At 29.2% G+C, this 27735-nt stretch overlaps 1 protein-coding gene across 3 annotated transcripts; it reads right to left on the bottom strand.

Moving 5' to 3' along the window:
• Positions 1-1274: 1274 nt before the first annotated feature.
• On the bottom strand, positions 1275-27109 carry LOC141530990 (netrin receptor UNC5B-a). Of its 3 annotated transcripts, XM_074248433.1 has the most exons (12): positions 26587-27109; positions 23502-23764; positions 21422-22150; positions 20108-20398; positions 16844-17011; positions 15774-15806; positions 15268-15432; positions 14232-14288; positions 13858-14001; positions 8142-8744; positions 5497-6514; positions 1275-3844 (listed from the first exon to the last, which is right to left on the bottom strand). In XM_074248433.1, exons 2-12 carry the CDS (start codon positions 23605-23607, stop codon positions 3673-3675), a joined length of 3486 nt encoding a protein of 1161 aa, XP_074104534.1. In that variant the 5' UTR covers positions 23608-23764; positions 26587-27109; the 3' UTR covers positions 1275-3672. The 3 variants fall into 3 exon arrangements, with proteins under 3 accessions (XP_074104534.1, XP_074104535.1, XP_074104536.1); XM_074248434.1 differs by lacking the exon at positions 15774-15806; XM_074248435.1 differs by lacking the exon at positions 23502-23764 and having other exon boundaries at positions 26587-26676.
• Positions 27110-27735: the final 626 nt, after the last annotated feature.

The following is a 27735-nucleotide window of genomic DNA, read 5'->3' as shown; positions in this document are numbered from 1 at the left end:
ATTCGCCTCCACTAACTCACTCGCGTGTAATAAATGTCAGAGAGTGTTGGTCGTCGGCGTGCGTGCCTGGTTATTTCCGTCTACTCTTCACCTTTCCGCGTACATCAGTTATTTTGCGCTTAAAGAGCAAAAAAAGAAGTAAATAAATTCTTGCAAGTATATACACATATATTAATACATAAATAAATAGAATATTAAGTGCTCGGGCGTCTCGAAAATAATAAAAGGTGTATTTACAGTTAGTAGCAAACATTGTTGACATTCGCATCTATTCCCTGAAAACAAGCAAGCAAGACAAGACAAGAAGATACAAGAGACAGTTGCCGGATGACGGATGACAGACGAGCGATCAGAAGAAAGAATCAGCCCGAATTCTAAACTAATTTTATTTAATAATAATTATGATTGTGATAAATGTCGGTTTGAAAGGCAGAGAGATGTGGATGGAAGATGAAAGATGCGTATGGGAGATATCGCCAAGCAGATGGTAAATTTCATACTTAAGCGATAGAAGATGTTGATGTCGGGGTTGTCGTTAATGCTGACGTATTCGTAGATCTTTCCGATGCGATGGACATCGTTATGTTGAAAAGCAACTAAATGAACTACAACTACAACCACAACTACAATTTACAACTACAGACGTTGTTCTGTAAGAAGGAGAGAAGAAAAGCCAAGATGAGCATGAGATGAGAGCTATTTTTACGAGTTAGAGTTAGAGTATCTCAAGTTGACGACTGTAGTAACACGTTGAAGCACTTGAGCAACACTCAAGAGCGCATACCTCTGTTTCTGAATCGTGCTCTACGTCTATTCCATGCGTGGTTACGTCGAACACACGCTCAAATAAAAAAACCAGACTTACACTGCTCGCCGATAAGACACAACATGATAATAATAATAATAATAATAATAATAACAATAATAATAATAATAACAATAATAATAATGGAGGACTGAGTTTTAGTGAAGAACCACTTCAACTCGACTTCTTCCAATTCCATCTTCCATCCCTCTTGTCTTTCGCCTGCTGTCGGCTCATTTAATGCGACGTCCAAATAAATCTCAAGTGTATCTTAGTTTTTATTTTTAATAGTTTTTTACGGTTTGAGTACATACAAGAATATTTTAATATTTTATTCATCCGAAGTAACAAATTTACAATTTTTAAAAAATAAATCCGGTGACACAGGCCCTTATTTTTTTTTTTTTTTTTTTTTTTTTTTAATAATCAAATCTTTTATATAAATAATAGAAATACAAAATTTTGATTACTGACAACAATAATTATAATTACAAAGTTTAGTACAAATTGGTTTAGAGAGACAATTATCTCGGTATTTATAATTATAATAATAATTAATAGTTACAATTTTAATTAAATTAAATTTTGTTTGTCCGCTAAAGTAGTAAAAAAAATTTTTTTTTTTTTTTTGTTGGTTAGTGTGAGATTGATTTTACTCGGCAGTGATTTTTTATGGTTTGTTTATGAGATGAGAGCAGTTTTTTGAGTCGCTTCTGAGTAATGTTATATTATATATCTTGTGTATAAGAGCTTTTTATATAATATGTAATGGCAGTTTTAGGGGAGACCGAGGCACGAAGGTCCCCTGAGATTAATTATTTCTTGAGGCTTTCGAGCACCGGATACAAATTGTCTCGGGCTATTTCAACAAATTCAACATCACTTTTTGATAATGTCATTTAAAGAGCTTTTTTTCTAGGAACCAGAGCTCCCCTAACCAAATTTTTTTTTTTTTTTTTTTTTTTTTAGTGTTTTAATTATCTGTACGGTTATTTTTTACTCGTTTCGAAGAATCTTTAATAAGCTATCAATAGTTTTTGTCCCCGTTTTTAAAATTTTTTTTTTAACTCAATAAAAAAACTCCAACTCTTTTTTTAAAAAATAAAATTCAAACATTTAATAAAAAAATTTTTGGAAACTTTCATGCCTCGTTTTTTTAAAAAAAAAAAAAAAAAAAAAAAAAAAATTAATAAATTGCTTACCAACTCAAAAAACGGACATAAAAATCCACAAGTAGTTGTCATAACTTAAAAAAAAAAATTAAATTAATATTTACGTATATCGTGTATATATAAAAGAAAAAAAAAAAAAAAAAAAAAGAACTAATAAATTTGGCACAATCCGCTTTTTATAACTCAGTTGCGTAATTAAACGGAAAAACCGCGGCTTACAAATGACTGGCCATCTGTCTTCAGTCTGCATTAATAAAAATGTTTAATATAACTTTATCTTTTATTTACCATTTATCATCCATTAATATTATATATGTACACATATTTTATACTTCATATATATCCATCATCTAAACGTTATCATATATACTTATACTTAATATATAATTTTCCTCAATTTAATTATCAATAATATTTAATTTTCTATTTTATTACTACAAAAGTTGGTATCGTTGCGATTCGTCGTTCAAATTTAATATATATTTATCTCTATATATATATATCCATTCAATATTTCATATATCCATTTATAATATTTACTTTTTTAATATATATTTATATTTATATTCAATATTTATAATTTTTGCTTTCTAATATTAAATTCGATGGTTTATTTACAAGGGAATTAATGAGACAATTATTTACTAAATTAAATCTTCAAATATTATTTTATTTTTTATTAAAAAAGACCGAGAATGTTCTTTTTTTTTATAGCAGAGAGGGAGATGGCAAGCAAGCAAGATGAGATCGAGTGTAGTGCGTACGCACCGTTTTTAAGGCAATGTTTTTCGATAGACCCCATCGGAATTTAATATTATCTTTTTATATTTATTTTAATTCCATTTGGCACGTGTTATCTCACACGAGTTTTAAATTTTTCGTTATACTCGTTTTATTTTTATTTTCATTTCTCCTTTTTTTTTTGTTCGCTTTAATTCATTTCGTTTAGTATGGCGTTTAATCTCCCTCGCTTTAATCCTTTTTTGCTTATTCAATTTTTTTTTTTTTCTACTAGTATAGTTTTTATCATTAATGTAATTACTATTATTGTTATTATTGTTAATAATAGTACAGTATTTATTTTTATTTTTATTTTTATTATTACTACTATACCGCTATCACTATACTTTACTTAATCGCTTTTGTTTAATTGGCACGGTGCGAGCTATCTATCGGAATGCGCCGCTGCAGGTTATACATTTTACATTAAACATTATTTATTATTCTATTTGTAGTTTGTAATGCATAAAAGCTCGAAAGGGGAAAAAAAAAATTTTGTTTTCGGTAAAAAAATTTTATTTTTTTTTCGGGAAATTTTTTTTTACATGGAAAAAACAAGATGATACTGGATATAATCTCAGATTATACTCAGTGATATTTGTAGTGAAAAAAAATTTTTTTAGATAGTATCTAGTATAATCCAAATTATAATGAGTATAATCCAGATTACAATGAGTATAATCTATATATCACTCAGTATAATCTGAGATTATATCCAGTATCATCTTGTTCTTTCCATGTAGTAAAAAAAATTTTTTTTTTGGAAATTTTTTTTTTTGGAAAAAATTTTTTTTTTTTTTTTTTTTTTTTTTTTTAGTGAAAAAGGCTGATAATTAAAAGTAAGTGGATAAAAAAATAGTAATAATAATAAAATAAATGTACGTATAATCTAAAACAGTCTATTGGCGTCTAGGTCTAGAGCCAGGCGCCCAATTGTGCTTCGAGGATAGTCGCCGCGTCAGTTCTTCCCATTGTACGTAAATGGTTAAGTAGATCGGTAACTGCGCTTGCCTCACGATGTCGTGCCTCCCAAAGATCCAGAATATGCTCCGTGGGGCTGGCTTTTGTGGCGAAGTAATTGATGTATCTACGGGACAGACAAACTTCGAGTAAAGGAACTTACTTTTTAATCTGGTATTTGTCAATGCCAACAAAATAACAGAGTCATATTTTTTGCGGAGATTAAAAGATAAAAGATTCGGTTTTTTTTTTTTTTTTTGTTGCTGGGGGTCTGGTTTGTGTCTAAGAAAAGAAATTTATTGTTGGGAAATTTTGATGAAAGATATGGAAACAATATGAAAATAATTTAAATATCATTCTTTAAGTTTCTTTGTTGGGGAAAAAAAAAATTTGACGGGTTTATTATTTTGTAAAGGTGAGAATAACTATCGAAAGTTTTAGAGGGGAATTAAAATTGAGAAGAAATTTAATAGTATATTAGATTAGATAGATTTTTTATGACTTCTCTAAGAAGAAACTTTGTTCGGAAAAAATCGTAAAATCTCAGCTTGAGGCGGAAGGTCGTTTTATTATTGAAATGTGAACTAATTTCTTTGTGATAAGATGAAAGAATTTTTTTTTAGCTGCTGCTGAAGATATATAGGGTGTTAAATTCTTCTGAAGAAAGATTGGGTCTTTTATGTTGTACATTTGACATGCATCATAATAAAAATAAAAAAATGTGGATGCTTTTATCACTTTAAGAAAATTTGAGATAATTTTTTTTAAGTATTTTGTTTCATATAGAAAAAATTTGAATTCTTTGTAATGTTAATTTCTCAGCTTTTTTTTAACACACTTGTGGCTTTTTTGAAGAAATTTTGAAGCCTTACAAGTACTTTGTCACAAAATTTCAATAAAAAATTAATTCTTAGGCTTGAAAAAAAATGAAAATGAAAAAATGGGATTTCAAATGCTTCTTTTTATCTTAAAGTCTGTTTTAATGACAAAGTAAGAATTTGATTAATCTTTTGGAGCCTCGAAAGTGGTGATTTAGATTAGAAAACTCAGATTTACTGGTTTAAAAATTGTATCTCTGTTAAAAACATACGTTTCGATCAAAAAGATGATTAATTGTTTTTTATAAAGAAGAAAAGACTTTCTTGTCTCAATAAATCATTTTGATGGATAATTTTTTAACTTTATACTTTCAATTTGAAATAAATGGAATGTAAAGTGTTACAAAAAAGAAGTTGCTACCAAATTTAAAATAAAATTACTTTCTCCACTACTTAAGATAAAAAAAATTAATTAAATTTTTGTCCAATGTAATTTTAATAATGACCTTTCTTTCTCAAATTTTCATTTCATGTTTGAAAGTAAAATTAAACTCAATTTTTAATCTTTCAAAAATTATTCTACAAAATTTATTCCTTCATAATTGAACTTTCAATTTTTCTTCAAAAAAAATTTTTTTTGCATAATTTTTATACTTATTATTTAAAAAATTTAAGATTTCATTAACTTTTTTAAGACGAAAATTTTTGAATTAATTAAAATTAACTTAAATTGAGAAAAATTTTTTAGTAAAACAATTTTTCTACTCAAATCAAGAAAATAAATTTTTCCAAAATTATTTACTTGATTAAAAAAATTTTTTTTTCTGTACAAATGAAAAGAGTATTAAAATATTTTAATTGTTTATTTCTCAAACAATTTTTTCGAAGGAATGTAAACTTTACGAAGCGTTAAAAACAAAACCAAAAAAACAAAGTGCCTTAAAGCAAAAAAAAAACCAACCTGTCAACTTGTAGTCTCTGAGCGAGCATTCTCCAGTCATTACCGAGCGCGTTGGGCGGGTCGAGGCACTGGCAGAGTTGTTTCCTGAGGGATCTAGTGAACCTGAAAGGCCCGCGGGCAGAGGAGTCCGTAGAGGTAATATTATTGGCACCAACACTGCTGACGACGGTAACTTCCCTGAGCGGACGAGTAACACTACCCGAAAAGACGCGTTGCTTAATGACGTCGTAGACGATGCGAAATACCTGCCTCTGGGCGTCGGAGGTCCGGCCTTGGCATACCTGGAGCTTGTAGCTCTTGGTAGTCGTAACGGCGTCGAAGCTTTCGTCGAGAGTGAACGCGACGTGGCTGGAGTTACTGGGACAGTTCCAGACGTCGGCGAACGCGATTTCCTGGTGCTCCGTCGGAGACTTGCTCTGCCACTCGTTGCCGACCTGCTCGAGGCTGACCCAGAGATTTTCGCCGCTGTCGCGGAAGAGGAGAGGCCGCGGCTTGTCCAGGAGGTACCCGCGGATTTGAGCCTCGCGGTCGGCGATTATTTTAATCGCGGCCTTCGTGTCCTCGATTACGTAGACTCTGACGCAGTACTGGCTCGCGTAGAGCAGCACCCGGAGTCTCTTGGCGGCGATCGCGTCTTCCGCGCTGGAACCGACCAGGACGTAGCTCCGGAGCTGCTCGGTGACAATGAACGCCTCCGAGTGGTCCAGCTGGGTGAACAGCGGCGTGTTTATCGTCTCGCTGCCCAGCGTGAGGACTTTTGTCCAGGTGACTGGGCTCAGCTTGTCCAGGCTGGAGTCTCCGCTGGACGTATGGTGCGGGTGCATCAGCTTGCTGTCCTGGGCCGTCTCCTCCTCGTCAGCTGGCCCATCAGGCTGATCGTCAGACGCCCAGACGCTCAGTTCCCATGTACCCGCGGGGTGCAACATCGCTGCGTGCTCGAACTGGAGGATCACCGGCTTGTCGAACGCGACAGCAGGTGGCCCGCAGTAGATCGCTGCCGATAGTTGAGTCATGCCCTCTGGGAACAGTTTTTAATTGCGTTTTCGGTTATTATACGTGCACGAGGATGATTCAAGAGTAATTGGAAGGGAATAATTGTTTTTTGTCGAGGGGTTCATCGAGATTTTCGGGAAGCGGGCGATTACTATTGAGATTTTGGTTTTATATAAAGGAAATTTTTATAGACAATTAAATGGATTTTTTATCGAGTTTGAAGGGTTTAAATCTAAATTTTTTATTTAAAAAAAATATTTTTATTTAAAGGAGTAAAATTGTGAATATTAAACTGGTTATAATTTTTTAATGCACAGAAAAAAAATTTATTTGAGTAAAAAAATTCTTAAACTAAGAAATTTTTCTTGGTTAAACTAAATCTTATTTGGTTCAAGAATTTTTTTCTTGATTTAATTTAATTCTTTTTTTTTCTGTGTAGATGATTTAGAATTTTGATACCTATTGTTTGAAGGAAGTGTGAGCAAGGGTGTGAAAAAATAATAAATTTTTATGGAGAGAAGAGAAATAATTTGTTTTATTTTTTTATTTTTTTTTTTTTTAGGTTGAACGGATACGTATTATTTTTAATGTACTGACGGGTTCCTGAAACTATCGACTTTCTTATATTTATGGCTTCTTTTTCTTTTCTAAAGTAATAATTATTTAACGCACTGATATTTAATAATTCAATTATCATAACTGCTGATTTTCGATCATTATTTTTTTTTAAATCTTTATTTAAAAGTTTGGTTACAAAGTAGAAAAATTTTAGTAAATTTTGATATATTAATTTTTGGTTTTTTTAAACGATTTATTAATATTTCTGATGAAAATAATTTTTTTTATTGTTAAAATCGCTGTAAATATTTAAAAAATGACCAAAATTTCTCTCTTTAAATACTAAACTGATAAAAAAATAAATTTGATTCAAGAAAAAAATTTTTTTAAATCAAGTATAAAATTTCTTCAACTAAATAAAATACATAACCCAATAGAATAATTTTAATTTAAGAACTTTTCTCTATAATTGAATAATCAAATTCTTCTAAATTTTTACTCTTGAACCAATACAAATTATTTTTTCTATCACTGAGCAATAAAATTCAAAAACTCTTTTATTTATTGTCAATAAAAAAAAAAAACACGTATGTTATTATTCACCACAAAAAAAAAAAATCAGGGCACCGAAAAGTAAAAAGAAAACAACAATATTGACTCTTAAAAATGTCGAACAGCCACAATCCAAATATTTATTTTCCAATTACTCACTCCCGAGCCTATCAATAAATAAATTAACCCATCGAAAGTAAACAAAAAAATAAAAATCGGTGTTCAAATAAAGAAGCCGAATAAAATCGATAAAAAATTCAATAAAAATAACAACAATAACAATAACAATGACAAAGATGAATAATATAGCGTAGTATTAAATAAATTAGCATAACAATGGAGGTGATATTTACGATAAAAGGATGATCGGATTGTTAAAAAGAAAATACGATGATGGATATGATGAATGAGTGAGTGACTTTCCGACAATGGGACTTGATAATTTGAATTTTATTACCGGCTTAAGCGACTACTAGCTCGGCTAATCATAAGTCATTATTCATTATTCAAAACATAATTACAGATAAAAAAGAAAAAAGTACCTGGCAATCTCGGACGGAACCTGTCCTCGTCGAGAACAGATAGGTCGAGCTGTCTTCGTCCTTGGGCCTTGGAGATCGCGCCCTCCGGTACCGAGAGGGACACTCCGGAGTCCGGAAGGACCAGAAGGGCCCCCCGAGCGTTGACCGCGGCCCTCGCGACGTTGCCGGACTGCTCGAGCTTGGCCGCGGCGAGCCTCACACGCTCCGAGGCGACGTTGTAGGTCGTCGTCGTCGAGTCCGAGGACGGGTACGAGGAACTCCCGACGCTGGTCCCGCTGTTCTCACTCCCGGAGTAAATTTGCTTGTCGGCGTTCGCCACGCCGCTGCAGGACTCCTGGCTGCTGAGAATGCTCGGACTGGGCGACGACACTGACGGCGACGGGTGCTGCTGTTGGTGATGGTGTTGGTGCTGCTGCTGCTGCTGTTGCTGCTGGGCTATCGACAGATGGGGCACGTCGTAGTGGTGCTCCGAGAGGGAACGCGACAGAGAGAGCTTCGGATCGAAAGGATACTCGTAGGAGGCTTGCACTGTTGTTCCTGCTGTTAGATCCGGCTGGAGACACATTTTCTTATCGTGTTCTGGAAAGTACTCCGGCTGGAAATCTTCATGCGCAAATACACACATATGTGTTGTTAGTTTTTTTTTTTTTTTTTTTTTTTTTATTCAGTTTTGTTTTATTGGGGTTTTATTTCTCGGTTTTGCTAAGCATAAACAACAGTGAATATAAATATATTATTCTACTATACTACCGCTGGCATGTTGGGATTGTCAGTAAGATAAAAGAATAAAAAATAGTACAACAACTCTGACATTTATATGTGACTCTGACGAACAAAAGATGTTGCTTTTTTAAACAGATAAACTTTTGAGCTTTCAAACGTCCGGCTTAAACTACACATTCTTCTGTCTTTTATTTTATTCCCCCCCCCTTTTTTTTTTTTTTTTAATTTTACTTTGTTCTTTACTGGTGAGTACCCGCACTCACCTATACTCTACATTGTCAGTTTACTTTTACGATGATTGTCGGGAACTATATTTCTTGGGAATAAATTTTTTATTTGAGAATTTATTTTATTAATCGATTGTATTGAAACTTTTCGATAATAAAAATGGATTATTTTTTTGTGATAAATTTTTAATATCAAATTTTATGATAAAAAATTATTTAATCAAAAATTTATTCAATAGTAAAATTAATAATTTCTTTGTAAAATATTTTTGATATTGTTTTGTTATTATTTGGAGCGAGTAAAAAATGTTATAATTAATTTCACTAATTTTTTAAACAATAATTTGCATTTTATTTTGTTAAAAATAATTTTTTTTTTTTTTTCAGTGTTTGATTTATAAATTTATGATTGCTAGCAATCTTGTTGTGACTTTTGAACGATAAATGAATAGTAATTTTTTTATGAAAAATTCTTGATTGAAAAAAATTTTAATCACTGAATAATTGAAGCAGAAAAATTCTATTTGCGTTAAAATAAATTTTTTTAATTAAAAAATTAGTTTTTTTAATCAAAAATTTTCTCTAAGATCAAATTAATTTTTTTTTACTGTACAAAAAATTTATAGTCTGAATTTAAAAGGAAAAAATTTAATTCTAAGATTTTGGGGCACAAATTTTTATAAAATATTTAAAATATTACTAATTTATTTAATTTGTCAAATTTTTTTATTATAAAAAATCTGTCAAAGTTAATTAATCAAATGATTGAAAAACTCAAACAATATTAATTGTTTGCATCGTTGCCAAAAGCAAGTGAAGCTTTAAACACTATCATGTGCCATAATTGTACGCATGATAACTTCAACGTCAAATTAAACTCACAAAATAAGTCGTGCAAGAAACAAAAAATCCATTTGACTATTTTATATATTTTACACGCCAGAGAATTTATATTTTACATTTCAAAATAAAATCACAGCTATAAATAATAAATATCGGAGTTTAAAATTAGGATGGACTAATCGTGTTTAGGTTATTGATACGATCACTTTAAAAGGCGTGGATTTCTAGAGAACATGACCGATGAAAAGTATAATCTGAGATATATTATATTTTAAGAAGTAATATATAATAAAGAATAAAGAGTAGAGGTCGGTGAAGATTTTATTTTATTTTTTATGTGTTCGCCAGTGAAAAGTTGAGATAAATAAAGTCGTAAAAATTACTTGGCGGATTTGAGAAATTTCAATGCAGGAATAACTGGCATCGACTAATCGTGTTTACTTTTTCGATATAATCAGCCTTTAAAACGGGGCGGAGATTCTCTCGAGCGGCCAATGGAGCATTAAATATTAAATATAAAAGGTTAAATGTAAATTCGGTGTATTTTTATAAAAGTTTTACCAAGGAGAAGATGAGTTAATGTTGGCGGGTGAGTGAAAATATAAATAATTACTGTCGTAAAGATTGATTTAGAGAATTGAAATATTTCGATGCAAGAATAACTGACGTCGACAAAGTATTTTTATGTCCGGTGATAAAATCAATTTATTAAAAAAAAAAAAAAAAAAAAAAAAACGGGAATTCGAATGAAAGTTTAAAGAGAATTTTTTTTTTTCAATTAAATTTTTTTATGTTTCAATTTTAAATATAAATATTGTGGTAATTATCGAAAAATAATCACTATTTTTAGAGTCGGAGATTTAGAAAAAAATTCTATCTTTTAACGACCATTAAGACCGGGATTTTTTTCGAAAATTTATGTTGACTATTAAGAATAAAATAAGTCAAAAATTTATTTACTAAATTAGAGAAATATTTCTGTGTTTAAATTTATGTTCAGAGAAATTTATTTGAAGTTACATTTTTTAGGAGATATAAAATAAATTTTAATTAAGTAGGTTAGTAGAATTTTATTTTTTTGGAATTTTTTGTTGAAAAAAAAAATTTTGAAGTTTCAAATAATTTTTTTTTTTTACTGAAAATTACAAATATTTAAAAGAACGTAAAAGATGTTTCACTTTGACCGTTTTTTTTTTTTCCGAACACGAAAAAATGTGTTAGATTCGAAGAAAGACAGTTGGAGACCCTCCCACACAAATAAATTTATTTTTATATACTGCTAGTATTTTTCAAATAAATAACCCCTTTTTCCATTCAAAATTGGTAATTTATTTCCAATAAATAATTTTAAAAATTCAATTTTGATTTCTTAATTATTTTTTTTTTTTTTTTTTTTTAAGTAAAGAAATTAATAAATAAAAAAAATGAATAATTTTGAAACTACAAGGGTTCAATAAATAATTTTTATCATTTAATTGAAAAAAAATTTCTCATAAATGACAAGATTAAATTTTTTTATTAAAAAAAATTAAGACACTAATAATTAAAAAAAAATTCGCTTTATAATTTTTAAATTACAAAGGTTGAATAAATAATTTAAAAATTTCAATTTTGATTTTTTTTATTAAAAATTTTTTTTTATAAAAAAAAATAAAATAAATAAATAAAAAAAAAAAAAAAAAAGAATAATTTTGAAATTACAAGTGTTTAATAAATTCAATTATCTCTGCATTGAAAAAAAAATTGATAATAAATGACAAGATTAAATTTTTTTATTAAAAAAAATTAAGACACTAAAAAATAAAAAAAAAAATTCGCTTTATAATTTATAAATTACAAAGGTTGAATAAATAATTTAAAAAATTTCCTAATTACAGATCATTGCCGACAAATTTTCCAGTTTCTTAAAAACTCTAAATTTATATTACTCGATCAGTAAGACGGGCGATGGATAATTTCAGGTTTATTATAAAATTGATGATACTTTTATTTAACGATCGATAATTGACAGCTGGATGAAAAAATTAAAAAAAGGCGTTTTAAAATACCAGACAGGGATAAAATTATTCGAAATATCGTTATTAATATTTTTGACGTTAACATTTAGCATTAAATTTGTTTTAAAAATAAATTCGATGTGTAGTTGAACGAGACTCGCTTAAGTGGTCGGCAATCGAGCACGAGTACCGTTATTATATATATTGTGTATGTCCATAGATGTTTATATATATAGACAGATATATCGTACATCAAAAAATGTATTTCGAAATGTAGTTTCGTTGGTTCCACTCGTACATCGGCTTAGTACCGTACTGATAAAATGTAAATACCGACTGTTTGCTTTTAACCTTTATCGATTAAAGTAATCTTAATTACCTCCAATAAAAAATTAAATTAAATAAAATAAAAAGTAAATGGGCGGAATAAATATATTTCTAAATAATTCAAAGATGTGTCGACATACCTAAATAAATATAAATATATATTATATTGAATTATCTAATAAATAACTAAGCCCACTGTCTTTTAGAGTCACAATAATAGAAACGGAATAAAGGATAAAAAATCTCGGAATAAATTTTAAGTTTCTCTATCCTCTACTAACTCTACTCTGCTCGAATAAATATGGAAATAAATCAACTCTTTATTTTAAATTCAATTTTCATTACCTTTTTTTTAAAGCTAGGTTAAATTAAAAATTTAAATAAACGCCTACCGAATACACAATTATAAATATGTCAATGCCCGTAATCACGTGTACCGGCGAAAAAATGAATAAATTTGTTAAAACTCTTAAAAATAAACGGAAGTACTTTTTTTTCAGACATAAATATAAATATATGGAAATATTCATCGAAAAAAAAAAAAAAAAAAAAAAAAAAAAACATTTGTTTTAAAAAGTGAATTTTACTGTGACTTTTTTTCTGATGTTTATTTATGAGAGGTAAATTTATTTTATAGAATTATTTGAAATTTTTTCTCTTTTAGATACAAGTATTTTTTTTATTCCGCTAAGGATTTAGTGTGTTTAAACTTTGTTAATTCTATCAAAGGTTAGTCTTATTGAAATTTTAATTAGACTTGATAATTAATTCGGATGGAAAGTTTAACAATACTGTCGTAAATTTAGCCAAGGAGGATTTAAATTTAGTTTGAAAATTTTTAAATTAATTTTGAAAATTTTCATTCGGGTTAAAATTAATTTAAAAAATTTTCATTAATAAAAAAATGGCGGCTGATTGAAAATTTTCTCACTATTCTTACTGTTTTTTTTATTTTTTATTTTAACCCGGCTAAAAAAATTTTTAAAATAGAAATTTTCTAAATTCTATGGAGGGGGAAATTTTATCTAGTACTCTTACAAAATTATTAATAACTTTGTAATAATTAAATATTTTTTAATAAAAATTTAGGGTAATAATCTTTAATATACCCTTAATAAAATAAAAAAAATTTGATCCGTAAATTCCTTTATTTTCTCTGTAAAAAAAATTCCCGAAAATCACCTCTTTTATTTTATCTTTGCAGTGGTGTTCTTTCTTAAGTACTAAAAAATTATGATATAAAAATAAAAAATAAAAAAATGGCAAATTAAAATTTTAATATTAAAAAAGTAATAAATTTTTAATTAAATAATCTATTGTAAAAAATTTTCTAAACATTTTGGCCATTAAATATTAAGTGGAATATTAAATTTTTCTATTTATTCACTTATGAAAATTCTTTAGCGAAAGTATGAACTGGATTTCGATATTCAATAACAGCAATAATAATAAAAATAGTCGCAATAACAGTAAATGTAGACATATATATGCATATACGTGTATATTGATATTCATAGTTGTACAGTAGACGAGTATACGGTTGACTATTATACTCGGTATTGAATAGGCATAAAAAACGAAATAATAAAAAATATTTACCTGCATTACGTGCCATAGAGTAAAGAGCGTGGTCGCGGCCTTTCCGACGTACAAGTCTGATTAAAAGAAGTGCAAGCCCGCCGCCAAAAGCGCAGGCGAGTGCAAGCCCAATATAAAGCGCCACGTCCATTCGTCGATTGGCCGCTGAAAAAAATTTTTTTCACTCTACATTCTGCGTTCCTATTTTCATTTATTTTCCTCTTGCATTCGCAATATACCACAAGAGTGTACAAGTACACCGTACACAAGACTCGAATAGAATATATTCGGACTTTTCCACGCTGAAGTATCGCTATCGCAAATATAAAATATAATACGCGGGCTAATACTCTCACTGTCCGCTGAAAAATTAATTTTACGATTTCATAACTCACCTTTTTGCGTAGTCGTTGTCGTCGTGAATTGTACGCCACCCATTTTTGCTCTATCTACTGCAAAAAGACACAAAAAAATAGAATTATTAATTCTAAAAATTTGGAGTATGCATCAAAAATTAATTAAAAAAAAATGGTTGTTAATTTTTAGTATAAAAAATTTTAAGTATATTCAATATCACAGTATTAAATATTATCCAAAATTACATTTACTGATTTTTTTTTTACTAAAATTTTAAAGTCAATTTTTATAAATTTTTCAAATTAAATAATTATCATACTAATAAAAAAAAAGAATTCTTCATATAAAAACTTGACTGCAATTTTTTTTGAGTACTAATTGATTTTTCTAAATAAAACCCAGAAATTATTAAATATTCTCGTGTATTATTACAATTATTAATATTATTATTCCTTTTTTCACTTACAAATTATCAATTTCTAAATTTTCATAAAAACTAAAATTTTTTTTCTGTTATTAAACTTGCTATAATTTATTCTCTGCCTTGAAAAAAAATAACTTAAATCAAGAAAATAATTCTTGAACTAAAAAATGAATTTTAAAGAATTTCAATGTCTCGAATCAAGACAAAAAATTCTTATATCAAATAAAATTACTTAAAAAAAAATATCTTACTTCAATTTTTCTACCCGAATAAAAAATATGAAATTCTCCAAAATTAAATAATTAATTCAAGTAAATTTTTTTTTTGTTTGTCACCATAGCAACGAAAAGTGACAACAATGAAAATGCCACATCAACTTTTTAATAAAGGATAATAAATCGATTTTTTTTTTCAAAAATTAAACCTGTAAAAAAATGATTAAACATTTGAATTTCCTCCAGCCTCTCACTGAACCTAATCGCATAAAAATAAAAGTAATGATTCGACTCGTTAATTGTCAGCCGGTAACACTTTGTTTTCTCGATTGTCCAGTTAACTAAACTAACCCATTAGAAATTATCCAGATACTCAGATGATGACATACTGGACGTTAGTTGTCACATGGTGATCATTTAATAAAAAGTACTCACCATTACAGAGTCCCCCGGTACAATTGGCAACAGCCGTGTCCCTTCCTTGACAATGCCGACCACCATGGGCCGGAGTGGGCTCATCGCAGGTCCTTGTTCTTATGTGAGTGCAGTCGCTCCCGCAGACCGACCAGGCCGACCATCTGGACCATCCGCCGTCTACGGCTGACGACAGGCATACGATTTACGTTAATACACTGGTACTGGTATGGTGTAAATACTTATCTCACTCTCAGCATCTAATCTCCTTTCATTCTTTTCTTTTTTTCGCTTATTATTATTCTATTCATCGAACACAAGTAGTGCTCCTGCCCCCGAACTCAGACTACCATGCCGTAGGACTCGACTCAATAATAATAATCGTATTCGTGTTCGTGTTCATGCGGTGTACCGTATTATTCTATATTGTATTTTATACTTTGTATAGTATCGAGGATATACATGTTTAGTATTATTATATATACGGATAAAGAAAACCACTTGAATGGATTAAGTCGATGACTCACCTGTCTCGATGGCAGTTCCCTGCGAGACTCGGTCTGTCTCAAAGCAAGCGTGCGCAAGTAACATTTTCAATAATAACAATGGACAAAAAAAAACGACATAACATTTGTGAGTTGAGTTTAAATTTGAGCTTCGAGGTTGAAAGTTTAAAGTAGGGGGTAAGGATATGAAATTGTATGTTAGAATAATGTGAAATAATTTTTTTTGTTCGGGTAGAATTTTTGGCTTTTAAAAAAATAAGATTTTTAACAAAAAAAATTTTTTTTTTAAATTTTTAAATCGTTTACTATTTTTTAGAATTAATAATTAATATTATTTTTTGGTTTTAACAGAAAATTATTGACAATTTTTAGAGAAATTAAAGAGTGTCTCTTTTGGAGTCAATTAAAATTTATGAAGACAAAAAAAAATTTTTTTTTAGCTTGAGGTAAAATTTTTAAGTTAAAAAAAATTTTTTTCCTTGGGGTAGAATTTTTTTGGCTTAGAAAATTCTCAATACTGTTTCAAATACTGGAGGGTTTTTTTTAAGCCAATTGAAAATTCTGGATGAAAAAAAATTTTTTTAAAACTATCATTGTAATTTTTTTTAAATTTAATAAAATTACATCTTTTTTTTTTTGATAAAGAATTGTAAAAACTATTATATTGGTCAATTCTTAAATGTTTAAAAAAAATTTTTCCATTAAAACTTAAAATTAAAATTAATTATTTATTTATTTTAAAAATTATGGACCTCGTAAAAATGTTTAATTCATTTTTTTGTAAGCTACAAATTTCACCGCAGGGCTAAAAAAAAAATGTTTTTTTGTTCCACCCTAATTGTACATGTATAATAGATCTATTAATGTTACGGGCAATGGGCATAGTAGTTTGGCTATTGTTTGAAACTCTATCACATTCATAATCACTACATGTGGTTTATAGTTTGAAGTTTGGAGTTTTTAGTTTGTCAAGTATAGTTCCTGCAGGGAAGTTTACTTTTGGATTGAGAAGTACAATATACTATGGACTGAACTGGAGGCGGAGAAGTTTGGGCTGAATGATAATTACAAGGCGTAACAAAAATGCTCACCGGGACATGCGGCGTTGCAATCCATCTTCTGGACTGCGGGACCCAGGCAAGGCTGCCCGTCGTTTATGGGCGCTGGATTTGTGCAGGTTCGCGTCCGTTTTTGACCGCCCTTGGCACAACGTGAGTGACACTCTGACCAAGGAGACCAGGCGGACCAGCCGCCATTAACTGTGAACAAGACAGCTGATGTTAGGTATCAAGGCATAGCTATGACTTTTAAGTATCAGGGGAAAATTTCATTTTATGAGGCTTCATTTTCATTATTCAGTCTGTTGAGGATGCCATCATCAGGGTAATGACAGAGGAGATTTTAAAGTTATGGCTCGAGGGGTTTTTTCTGGATATTGCGCAGTTAAAAATGGATAATTTTAGGGCAAATCAATTTAAAATTTTACTGTTAGTTATTTTTAATTTACTACAAGGAAAAAAATTTGGAAATTATATTTTATTAAAATAAAAATAAAAATTAGAAAAATTTCAATTTATAGAATTTTAAAAATTAAATTCAAAACTGTAAAAATAAATATTCAAAATTAAATTTATACAAATTTTTTTACAAAAAAATTCAAAAAAATTTTTTATATAAAAAAGTTGACCATATTTCCCCTATAAAAAATAAAATGACATAAAAATCAATATAAATAATAACAAAACTTATAGAATTATTGTAAAAAAAAAATTATTTGAATTTTTGTATTATTTCGGAAAATATAAGACGATATTGCTAATTAGAAATTAATGATAATGTATCTGGTTTATTTGGTTTTTGGTAGTTTAAAGTTGTCAAGTTAATCATTAGGTCACCAAATATGTCACTCACATTTCTAGTTCTTTTATGTAGTCAGTTTCATGCTGAGATGGTACATGTAGGATAGGAAGAAGTAAAATGTGTTACATTTGACACTTGAGCGTTTAGTTAAGTTGGATTTCATAAAAGATTGCGGTGAATGTAAGTTTAACATGAATAGTCTGTTGAAAAATAACATTTGTATTATGTGAACCGTTTTCAACACATTAATCGCATTACTGTACTTCTTTTTCTTAAGATCGAACATGAAATAGTGCTTTAGACTCAAAATTATATGGTGTTGAAGTCTGACAGTTGACAATTTTTGAAACAAAATATTTTTTTATAATAAAAAATAATTTATTTGATAAAAAAAATTTTTTTTAAATTGTCAGCGTATTTATTTTAGTTTCATAAAATTTTGATTGTTAAAATATTTTTTTTTTTCTTTAATTTGCGTCAAAAAAATTAAAAAATAATAATTTTTAGAAAAATTCAAAAATTTAAATAACATTTTTTTAAAAATAAATTTTATTTAATTAATTAAATTTTATATTTTGTAATTTTTAAATTAATTAATCTTTAATTAAAAAATTAATTAATCTTTTATTTCAAACAAATAAAATAATTTTTTTTGGGTATAAAAAATTTTAAAAAATTTGATAAAAAAATAAAATATTTCCAATTATAAAACTAAAATAAAATAATCAAGATGATACAAAGAAAGCTCAATATATTTTTTTATATTCGTATTATTTAAAAAGTAAGTATCTATTGTGTGTTCTCACCAGCTGATGTGATTATCATTAAAATGAAACTTCCACTCGTGAGATTATCAGGGTAATAATAATGGAAATGTTAATAGTTATAGTAATAGAGTTTTGGAGAAGGAAGATTAAAAAGGTTGAGTTAATAGCCAGAGGTTAAGTAAAAGCTTACGGTCATGAAAAATAATAATATTTTGATGACTTGTGTTACTATTCAAACACTTCTCACCTATTTATATATTGACTCTAGTGGGTGTACTCTACTACCATATACTAGATCCTATTATACATAGTATCGGATGTATAGCACGTCATAGTATAAACGGAAAGTTAAAGTGCAGACTGCAGATGGGTAGATTGTATATGTATATACATGGGAAAATATATAAAATAGCTACAAAGGAAATTTAATCTTTTGAAAGTTTATTTATAATTTCCGCGGTGCTTTCTTTGCAAAACGGTTCGGTTTTATAAAAAAAATCTTTTAAAAGACTTCGAGCAGCTACTTAAAGGTTCTGGTATTTTAGTGAAAATTTTATAAGTAGATTACAAAATAATAATGATAAAAAAATAATTCCTGTACACTGATAGGATTTTTTTAAATTTAATTAAATAAGATTTATATTTAGTGGTTTTTAATTATTTTTTAAGATAAGTTGTTGCAATAAATATTTGTTAACAGTTAATAAAATATCATTTAGTAACAATTAATTAATTTTTATTAAAAATTTATCAATCGACTGTTAAATATAATTTATATTAAATATCAATATTAATTTAATTGTTAAAAAATATTTATTAAAGATTTTTATTAAAAAGTGAATCTAGAATTTATATTTTTAATTTTTTTACCACCCTATAAATCAGATAGATTAATAGTTTATTTTATAAAAAATTTTTAAATCAAGTAAAATTTATCTATTCAATCAAAATAATTTTTTTATAAGTTGTTAATATTTTAATTAACTTAAATTTCTCTTTGAAAAAATTTTTTTAAAGTTAAAACGTAATTTCTTCATAAACATTGCTATTAAAAATTTATTACAGTTAAAATACGATTGCTTATGTCGGCCCTAATTATTAATTAGACTATTGTAAATTATTTCTAACTAAATTAATTTACTAAACATAATATTTTAATTTTTTACTAATAATAAATATTTTTAAACTCTTAATAAATATTTATTTGCACCTTTAAATTAAAAATTTAGATTATAAATTATTTTTAGACACTTTTTATCATCCTATAATTTTAATAAATAAAAAGAAATAATGAAAACTGATAATTAACAATTGCAAAATGTTAATTATTGATGCAATACTGTAAATTCACATTTAATGGTAGAAATTTTTATATGTTAATAAATCTAATTATAATTCTTTAAAAAAAAAAAAATATTTATTAAAAGTGAAAAAAATTAATAAATAATTTCTACACATAAAAAAACAAATAAATTTACTAATTAATTAGCAGTTAATAAATTCTTCTATCAGTGTATATTTTTATTATTTTTAAAATGTTGAGACTTGTTTTTATTTAAGCAGCATACTCGTGATCGTGATGGCAGGGCACGAGATGAGCAAGTTTAGTTTAGTTGTGAAGGTTGTAAAGGTTGAGAAGAAAGAGGATGAGGAAGAAGAGAAGGAGGAGGAGGAAGAGGAGGAAGAGGAGGAAGAGGAGGAAGAGGATGAGGATAAAATGTAACTAACCGTAAACAGTGATGGTCGCTGGGGCGCTGAGACGTTTTGCAGCAATGTTCTCGGCAACGCAGGTATAATTGGCCTGGTGAGTGATCTTGGCTTGACCCAAGAGAAGATGGCCCTCGCTTGAGACGAGAAGAGCCGCGTCGGCATCCGAGCCGGTCGTGATTGCCGCTCCATTCCTCAGCCAGTAGACTCGCGGAGACGGCACCCCGGTGGGTGGTATACATCTGAGCTCAGTGCTCTGCCCAGCTTCGACCGACACCGAGTACGGCGGTGACTCGAATTGCTTTTTCAGATCTGTACATGCATAAATAACACTGATAAAACAGATATAAGATACTACAGATAAACACACACATTACGGTCATTCTAGTCCCCCATTTTCCCCTTCCTCAACTATTTTTTGACTTTTTGCTTGCCTCTCTTCCCCTTTTTTAGAAGCTAAAAGTTATTATTTATGCCGGACTCTATTTCCCTGAAGAGGGTTGCAAATTATCTCTCGCAATTAAGGTTTGCGGTTGATATTTTGGTCAAGCCTAAATTGAAATTTTATGGTAAAATGACAATGGGTTCATTTTATTCTCAGATTACAGACATTTTTTTTACTTTAAATCAAAAAAAAATTTATTAAAATTTGACACAATAATTTTTAGTTTAAATATTCAATTATTTAGAATTTTATTTTTATTCGCAATAAAATTAATTCATTTTTAAAAACTCAATTGTGAATTTTTAATTAATTTTCAAATCAAAGATTTTTATCATAAAATTTTTATTAAAAAGTAAAATTTTAATTTATGTTTAACGTTAAAATATTCCAATTTGATTTTTAATTAAAAATTTGAGAATTTTCATCAATTATAAAAAATTAATTTATGTTTCAATATTTAATAAAAATTTCCAAAATCAGACAATAAGTAAAGAATTTTCATCATTAATTATTTGTTCCAAATCTTAAAACGTCAAAATTTGATTTTTAATTTAATTAAAACTAAAGACTTTAATTGATATTTTTAAAATTTCAATTACCAAAATTTTTAATTTTTATAATAAGAGTTAAAAAGTAAAAATTTGGTTTTTATATAAAGAAAATTCAGGATTAAAGTTCTGAAAATCGGACCAAAAAACTTTAATTGAAAATGTCTGCTTAAAAAAATTAGAAATTAAAAAATAACTGTATCCCAAATTAAAAATATAAAAACTCCAAAATCAGAAGCCAGAAAAAAATGAATTATTTATAAAAAAAAAACACCTTGCCCGTATAATTTGCAACGGAATCCTTAAACTAAAATAAAAGCAAAAAACTAAGAAATTACATACACGCAACATCGACGACAGCTGGTTGACTCTTGATGGACCCGGAGCCAGCCCAAGCGACGCACTCGCACTTGAATTTGTCTTTCCCGAAGTACTCCTCGATGTGATCCCTGGTAATATTGAGCTCAGAATCAACGATCCTGGTCCCGGTGTGTGGATCAACAAAATCGGTCTGATGAGAATCTTCCGCGCGATGCCCGTTGCAGCGAAAGTAAAGCTGGAGCGCGTGGGCGGCCTTGCAGCGAAGCGTCGCCGGTTTGTTTTTGACGACAAAGGCATCCAGGGGCTCCATTAGGAAGACGGGGAGGTGGCCCCCCGTCTCGGAGATTAGCTCGGTATCTGCAGCGGCACCGGCGTTCCCGGTCCCCGCGCCACTGTTCGCATTCCCGTTGGCATTCGCATTCACATTGACATTCCCAATTCCGTTGGCATTGCCATTAGAATTGCCGTTGATGTTGATGTTGGGATTGGAGATGCCGCCTCCACCCGTAATGGTCGCCAGAGGCGAGTCCTCGTCTTCGCCCAGCAAATACGAGTCATCGTTAGTCCCAGCAAGAGAGTCTCTGTCTCTTTCGTCCTCGTCTTCCTCCTCGTCTTCCTCCTCCTCCTCCTCCTCGTCTTCATTGTCTTGATCCTCGGAATCTTCATCGGGCATCATTCCAGATGCAGTCATCGCCGCTACTACGCCTCTCCCAGCTCCGACTGCTCCGACCGCTGCATTTGACTCTGCAACTGTAGATTCTCATTCCAGTTTAACCTTTTTTTTTTTTTTTTTTTTTTTTATCTTATGTTATCCTTGCACATGTATATTCCTTCTTAATTAACTCCTGCGGTTTCTCCCGACTCCCGACTCACTCTCTAACTACCAACTACTAAACAACAACAACATCAACAACTTCAACATTCTGTTATGTTCTCTTCTGTCAAAACGCTGTCTTGAAATTTCATGATACTGAAATTACTAACCTCACGACTTTTTTTTTTTTTTGTGGCTTTGTTGTTTAAGTTTAGGGAAAAATTTTCAATTGAAATTTTTTTTTTATTTATAAATTAATAAAATTTTTTTTTATTTACAAATTTATGGAATTTTTATGGTAAGATTTAAATCGTCAATATCAATTTCTAAAATTTAAATTTTTATAGTAAAGCTTTATTAACTTTAATAAGTCATAAAAAAATTTAGATTTATCACTTTTTAATTTACAAAGTTAAAAAAAAATTTTTTTTTAAACATATTAAGAATTTTTGGATTTTTTACTTAATTTTTGTAACATAATAGAAGATTTAATTTATTAATTTTGAAAGGAATAACAGTAGATTAAACAATACTAGTAGAAAATTCAAGCTCTATCATGGCTCTACTACTAAATCACTTATTTCGCGCCATTAAATAGCTTAAATGTATTATATCTTTGTCATAAATAAGGATTTTATTATCCACATTCAACTAAACGATGTTTTTATCTCAAGTGATTTTTTTTACGGAATAAAACTTAAAGATCTATTAATAATCTTCTTTTTGCATTTTAAAAAATTTTTTTCTAAATTTTATATTAATAAAAATTTTTTAATAATTATAAAGACACCAAAAATTATGTTAAATTACCCTCGATAATAATTTATTCTTTTTTAAATAATTGATTGAATTTTTATTGAGTGAAATTAACATATTTTAATATTTCTAACTCCAGCGTTTTGACAGAATTATTATTTATTTTTAATGGAAGAAATGTATAATATTTTTTTTTCATGTTCTTTTTGTACGATCGATTTTTTTACAGAATAAAAAAAATCTAAAAATTCATTAAAGTAAGAAATAACAAAATTATCTAGACATTTTTTTTTTTTAAATAAAAAAATTAATTATTTGTATTTAAAAAGAATGAAAGCTATTAAAAAAAAAAAATAATAATAATAATAATAAATGAGCAAAAATTCTTGAATGGATAATGATAATGAATTACAACCAAAGCAGCGACAATGGCTAAGTAAACAAAGACGGCATCGATTGCTCGATTCCGGATCCGGGATTTCGGCGATTAAACATTAAACATTAATCTTTAGCGCTGGGCAGCGTACTCACCATTAACGTCGTGGTCCAGCGTTGTCGCAAAGACTAAGGCAGCATTTAAGAGAACCAGCGGGCCTATGCAAAACATTAAAACCACGAAAAAGGAATCTCGCCTCATCTCTCCGGCCCGACCGAGCAAAAAGTGGCCGCCACGTTATCCAGCCACTAATTTCATCTCACGCATTCCTTTCCTCGACAAGAGTTGTCTTTTAGTCTTTTTACCAACGCTTTATTTCCTCGGTGATGGCTCCCTACTTTTTCCTCGCTTCCAGTACCTGAAATATATATTTACAACATGTCCATTGGCAATTCGCTAGTCTTTCTCTCTTATTATATTTCTTTTTTTTTTCTCTACCAATCATGAGAATGTTTTTACGCGAAATATTGTTCTGGTGTTGTAGTATATTGAATTATATTTTTTTTTATTAATTTCTACTCGTCAGAATGTCGAAGTGTAGCTCATAATTTTTTTTGCTTAGATTAATTCAGAAAGTATTCTTTTTCTCAGTCTGAGATTTTTTTTCTTATCAAAAAATAATTTTTATAAATAATTAAAAACATTAAAATTAATATTGATAATTATTAAATAAATTAATCGTCAGAAATTTTAAAATTCAAAGAAATTTTTTTCAATATTTATTTTTACTTAGAAAAATATTTAGAAAATTTTTTAGGCTGAAATAAAATTTTTTAGACCGAAAAAAATTTTTTTTTTTGCTCCGAAATAATTTAAGTTCTCCAAAAAAATCTATATTTAAGTAAATTTTTTTTTCTAACATTGTTAAAATTAATTAAAAAAATTTTTTTAGCCAATAAATTCTCCGTCTAAGATAATTTAATTTAAATTTGAAAGTGTTCAAACCTCACGCTAAAATTTCTACACAGAAAAAATAAATTTCTTGCGCCCAGAAAATTTAAAAGAAGACAAAATTTATTTTGGAGCAAGAAAAAATTTTTTTGACTCAAAAAAATTGTCTTGGCTCAAGAAATTTTGTGTATGACTTAATTTTAAAAATATTCAATCTTACTTAATATTTTCTTAAGCCAAGAAAATTTACACTCTAGTCAAGAATTTTTTTTTTCAGTTAACATTCTCTAATCAAAAGCTAAAAGATCAACCTCAAAAAATTTTCTCTACACCTAATAAAAAAAATTGAAAACGTCTGCAAACTTCAGCAGCAATTGCTCTGAACTTCTCAGTACTTCTTCTTACTTATCAAGGTACTTAGACTAACTCTTACACGTACTTGTATTGTAACGTACCGCTTATATTAACTCGCCTCGAATTATGTATGGGCGACGGCAATACATTTTTTACGACAATAAAAAGGCTATAAATACGTAAAGTGCCATATAATACACTGAATGTGTGTATTCTGTGTTTATATATAAATCAGAGTCTTCATTCACATCACGTGCGTCGTTCAACTTCCTGCGCGACACTCTAACTCTCAACATATATATATATATATATATATATATATATACTTCTTGCGGACAGCTATTTTTCCCGGATCGTGTTACACTCTCTATATCCACGACACTCGAGTTCTGATGCGGTCCCGAATCCCGATTACGATACCACGACGCCCAGATATAGGATATACGACATAGGATACTATATTGGACTCCTATTCACTGAATGAACAAACCTGGGGCCAATTTCCAGCCTCTGATCCAAATCCCGTCTCCACCTTTGCGCCCTACACCCTATACCTACTTCTGGCATCGGAACACGTTGTCCTTCGCTCAAAACTTCACTAAATTGTCTTTTTATTCTCATTATATATTTATTTACTTAAAATTTCTCTACCCATAATACGGTTGTTATTTCTTCTCATCTTTCACTCCAAATCCTTTGATCTTACACAAGTTCCACGTCTTTTTATCCGTGGCTATAATATAACAGACATCTGAAAATTTTTAATTTTAAACAAACAAATAATGTCAAAAATTTATGTTAAGACTTTTTTTTTCTTTAATGTGTATTTTTTAGATTTTTTGGAAGTTTCTTTTTAGAAACGGGTTTTATTTGGTGATTAAAATTGATTGATGTCTTTTATTTTTAACACGATTTTTGGGTTACTAAATAAATTTTAATATTTTTGGAAAAATTTACTTGCTATCTAACAATTTTTTAAATATTTAATTTTTTAATGACATAATTAAAATATTTTTCTACTCATTTTTTTTTCTAAATTTTAAGAATTTTTCTTGCAAGAAAAATTTATTTAAAAAATTTAATCTTTAGATGCTTTAAAAATTTATAAATGCAATTATTTAGACCTAGTTTATTTTTTAAAGAAAACCAAACAATTGTCAAGTGTCTGTTAATTTTAGTGTCATAAATTTTTATATTAAATTTTTTTTATTCAAAATAAAAATTTTCATATAAAAAATGGAATTTTTACTGACCTTATCAACGTTTTTTCATTCCTAAATTTCAGATAAATTCTATGACATATAACTAATTTATAATCTCTTTAAATATTAATTTTAAAACACTAATTTTTAATAAAAAATTTCCTAATCTAAAAAAACTTCAAAAAATTTAACTTCAATGAGAAATAAGAATACTTTCGTTTAATTTTAACTCAAATTTCCATACTTTTGTCTAAATTTCAAATTTCCTTTGCGAAAAAAAAATCCTACTTAAAAGAATATTTTTTTTTTCCCTAAAAAAAATATTAATAACTTAAACTTTGCTCAAAAAAAAATAATTATTCACTTAAACATAAAATCGTCAAAAAAAAAATCCAAAAGTAAAAAAAAGCACTGTCTTTATATAACTTTCGCAACACTCCAATTAGTCATAATTCAGTCTTATTTTCCCGGTAATTTCTTAATGAAAAATAATCGCCGTCTCCAACAGCAGCAGCAGCAGCAGCAGCAGCAGCAGCAGCAGCAGCAGCAGTATCATTTTATCTCAGGGTTTTTGCCTAAATAAAAAGGAAACTTTTCTTCCTTGATTTCGCGCTCCGTTTGAACCGCGACTACGTACTTTATAATCATCATTATAATTATTATTATTATTATTATAACTATTACTATTGCAATTGCTATCATTGCGGGTCTTTTTATTGGAAACACAACTCACCTAGACGAGAAGATAACAAGGCCGTTTAACTGCAATATCCATCAAGTAATATTTCAGGCACTTACATACAATAATATAACAACAAACATAACAACTATCTGTGTACACTATTATTATTATTATTATTATTATTATTATTATTATTATTATTACAAGTATATTTAAAATTAATATTATTTTTAAAATTATATTTAAGCACTTTCCACGTAAACGCGCTTAAAAAACACTCCAGGTCTTAAATTTGAATTTTCTGGGCATAAAATTTCAAAACTAAAACATTCGTGAAAAGCACAATAGACACCTATGTACTAACAAACTCCATCAAAATAAACCCCACATGTCACAATCACAAGAGTTAAAATTTTTTTTTCCAAAAATAAAAAATAAAAAATTAATTTTTGCGCGAAAATTAAACTTCAAAATCCGGCAGGACAAAAGGGAAAAAAGTGATAAAAGTAGATTGAAAAAACGTGAAAAGACGTGAAGTAGGTAGTCGCGTGTGTAAACGAAGGAGTAAGAGCGTAGCGGCAGTTATGGAAACGCGAGTGGCTCATGGCGGCCGACTGAGTGAGCTCGCGGTGCTCAAACCTCTTGGAGCCGCTATCGCTGTACTCTATACTGTACTCTACTCTATACTAACACTACTCGTGTTGGTTGGTTCTCTTCTACTATATACTACTTCTTCTCTGTTCTGCCGAGTCTCCACATTGCCACGCTACACTACTACACCACTACTGCTCGAGGTTTCGGTAATACAAGCGCACACACACACACACACACACACACCGACAGACAAGATTCAGCTCTAAGTGGTGGTGGTGGCACACTGGCAGCTTTCGAGGCATAACAGGGTTTGTTTTGCCAGTGGTGGTGAGCCCTGGGGGAAGAATATACACATCCATGTAAAAGTGTGTATTGGTGTGCATTGGTGTGCATTGGTGTGCATTGGTGTGCATTGGTGTGTCTGTCTGTGTGCGAGGCACAGTAGGAAGGGCAACCGTGGGATGAAACAGGGACGACGGCGCCGGAACGAAAGCTATGCAGATAGAATGGAAGAGTAACAGGAGAAAGAGAGATAAAGAGGAGCAGAGGAAAGTTAACAACGCATTGCCATCGACTCTTCTATCTGCTCAGCCTCCGCTATGTACC

The sequence above is a fragment of the Cotesia typhae genome, unplaced genomic scaffold, assembly GCF_013202065.1.
Source record: "Cotesia typhae breed Kobodo isofemale line unplaced genomic scaffold, CoteBio_Ctyphae contig_5, whole genome shotgun sequence".
NCBI classification, from domain to species: domain Eukaryota; kingdom Metazoa; phylum Arthropoda; class Insecta; order Hymenoptera; family Braconidae; genus Cotesia; species Cotesia typhae.
The sequence above is the reverse complement of the archived record's forward strand: the minus strand, read 5'-3'. Positions and strand labels throughout refer to the sequence as shown.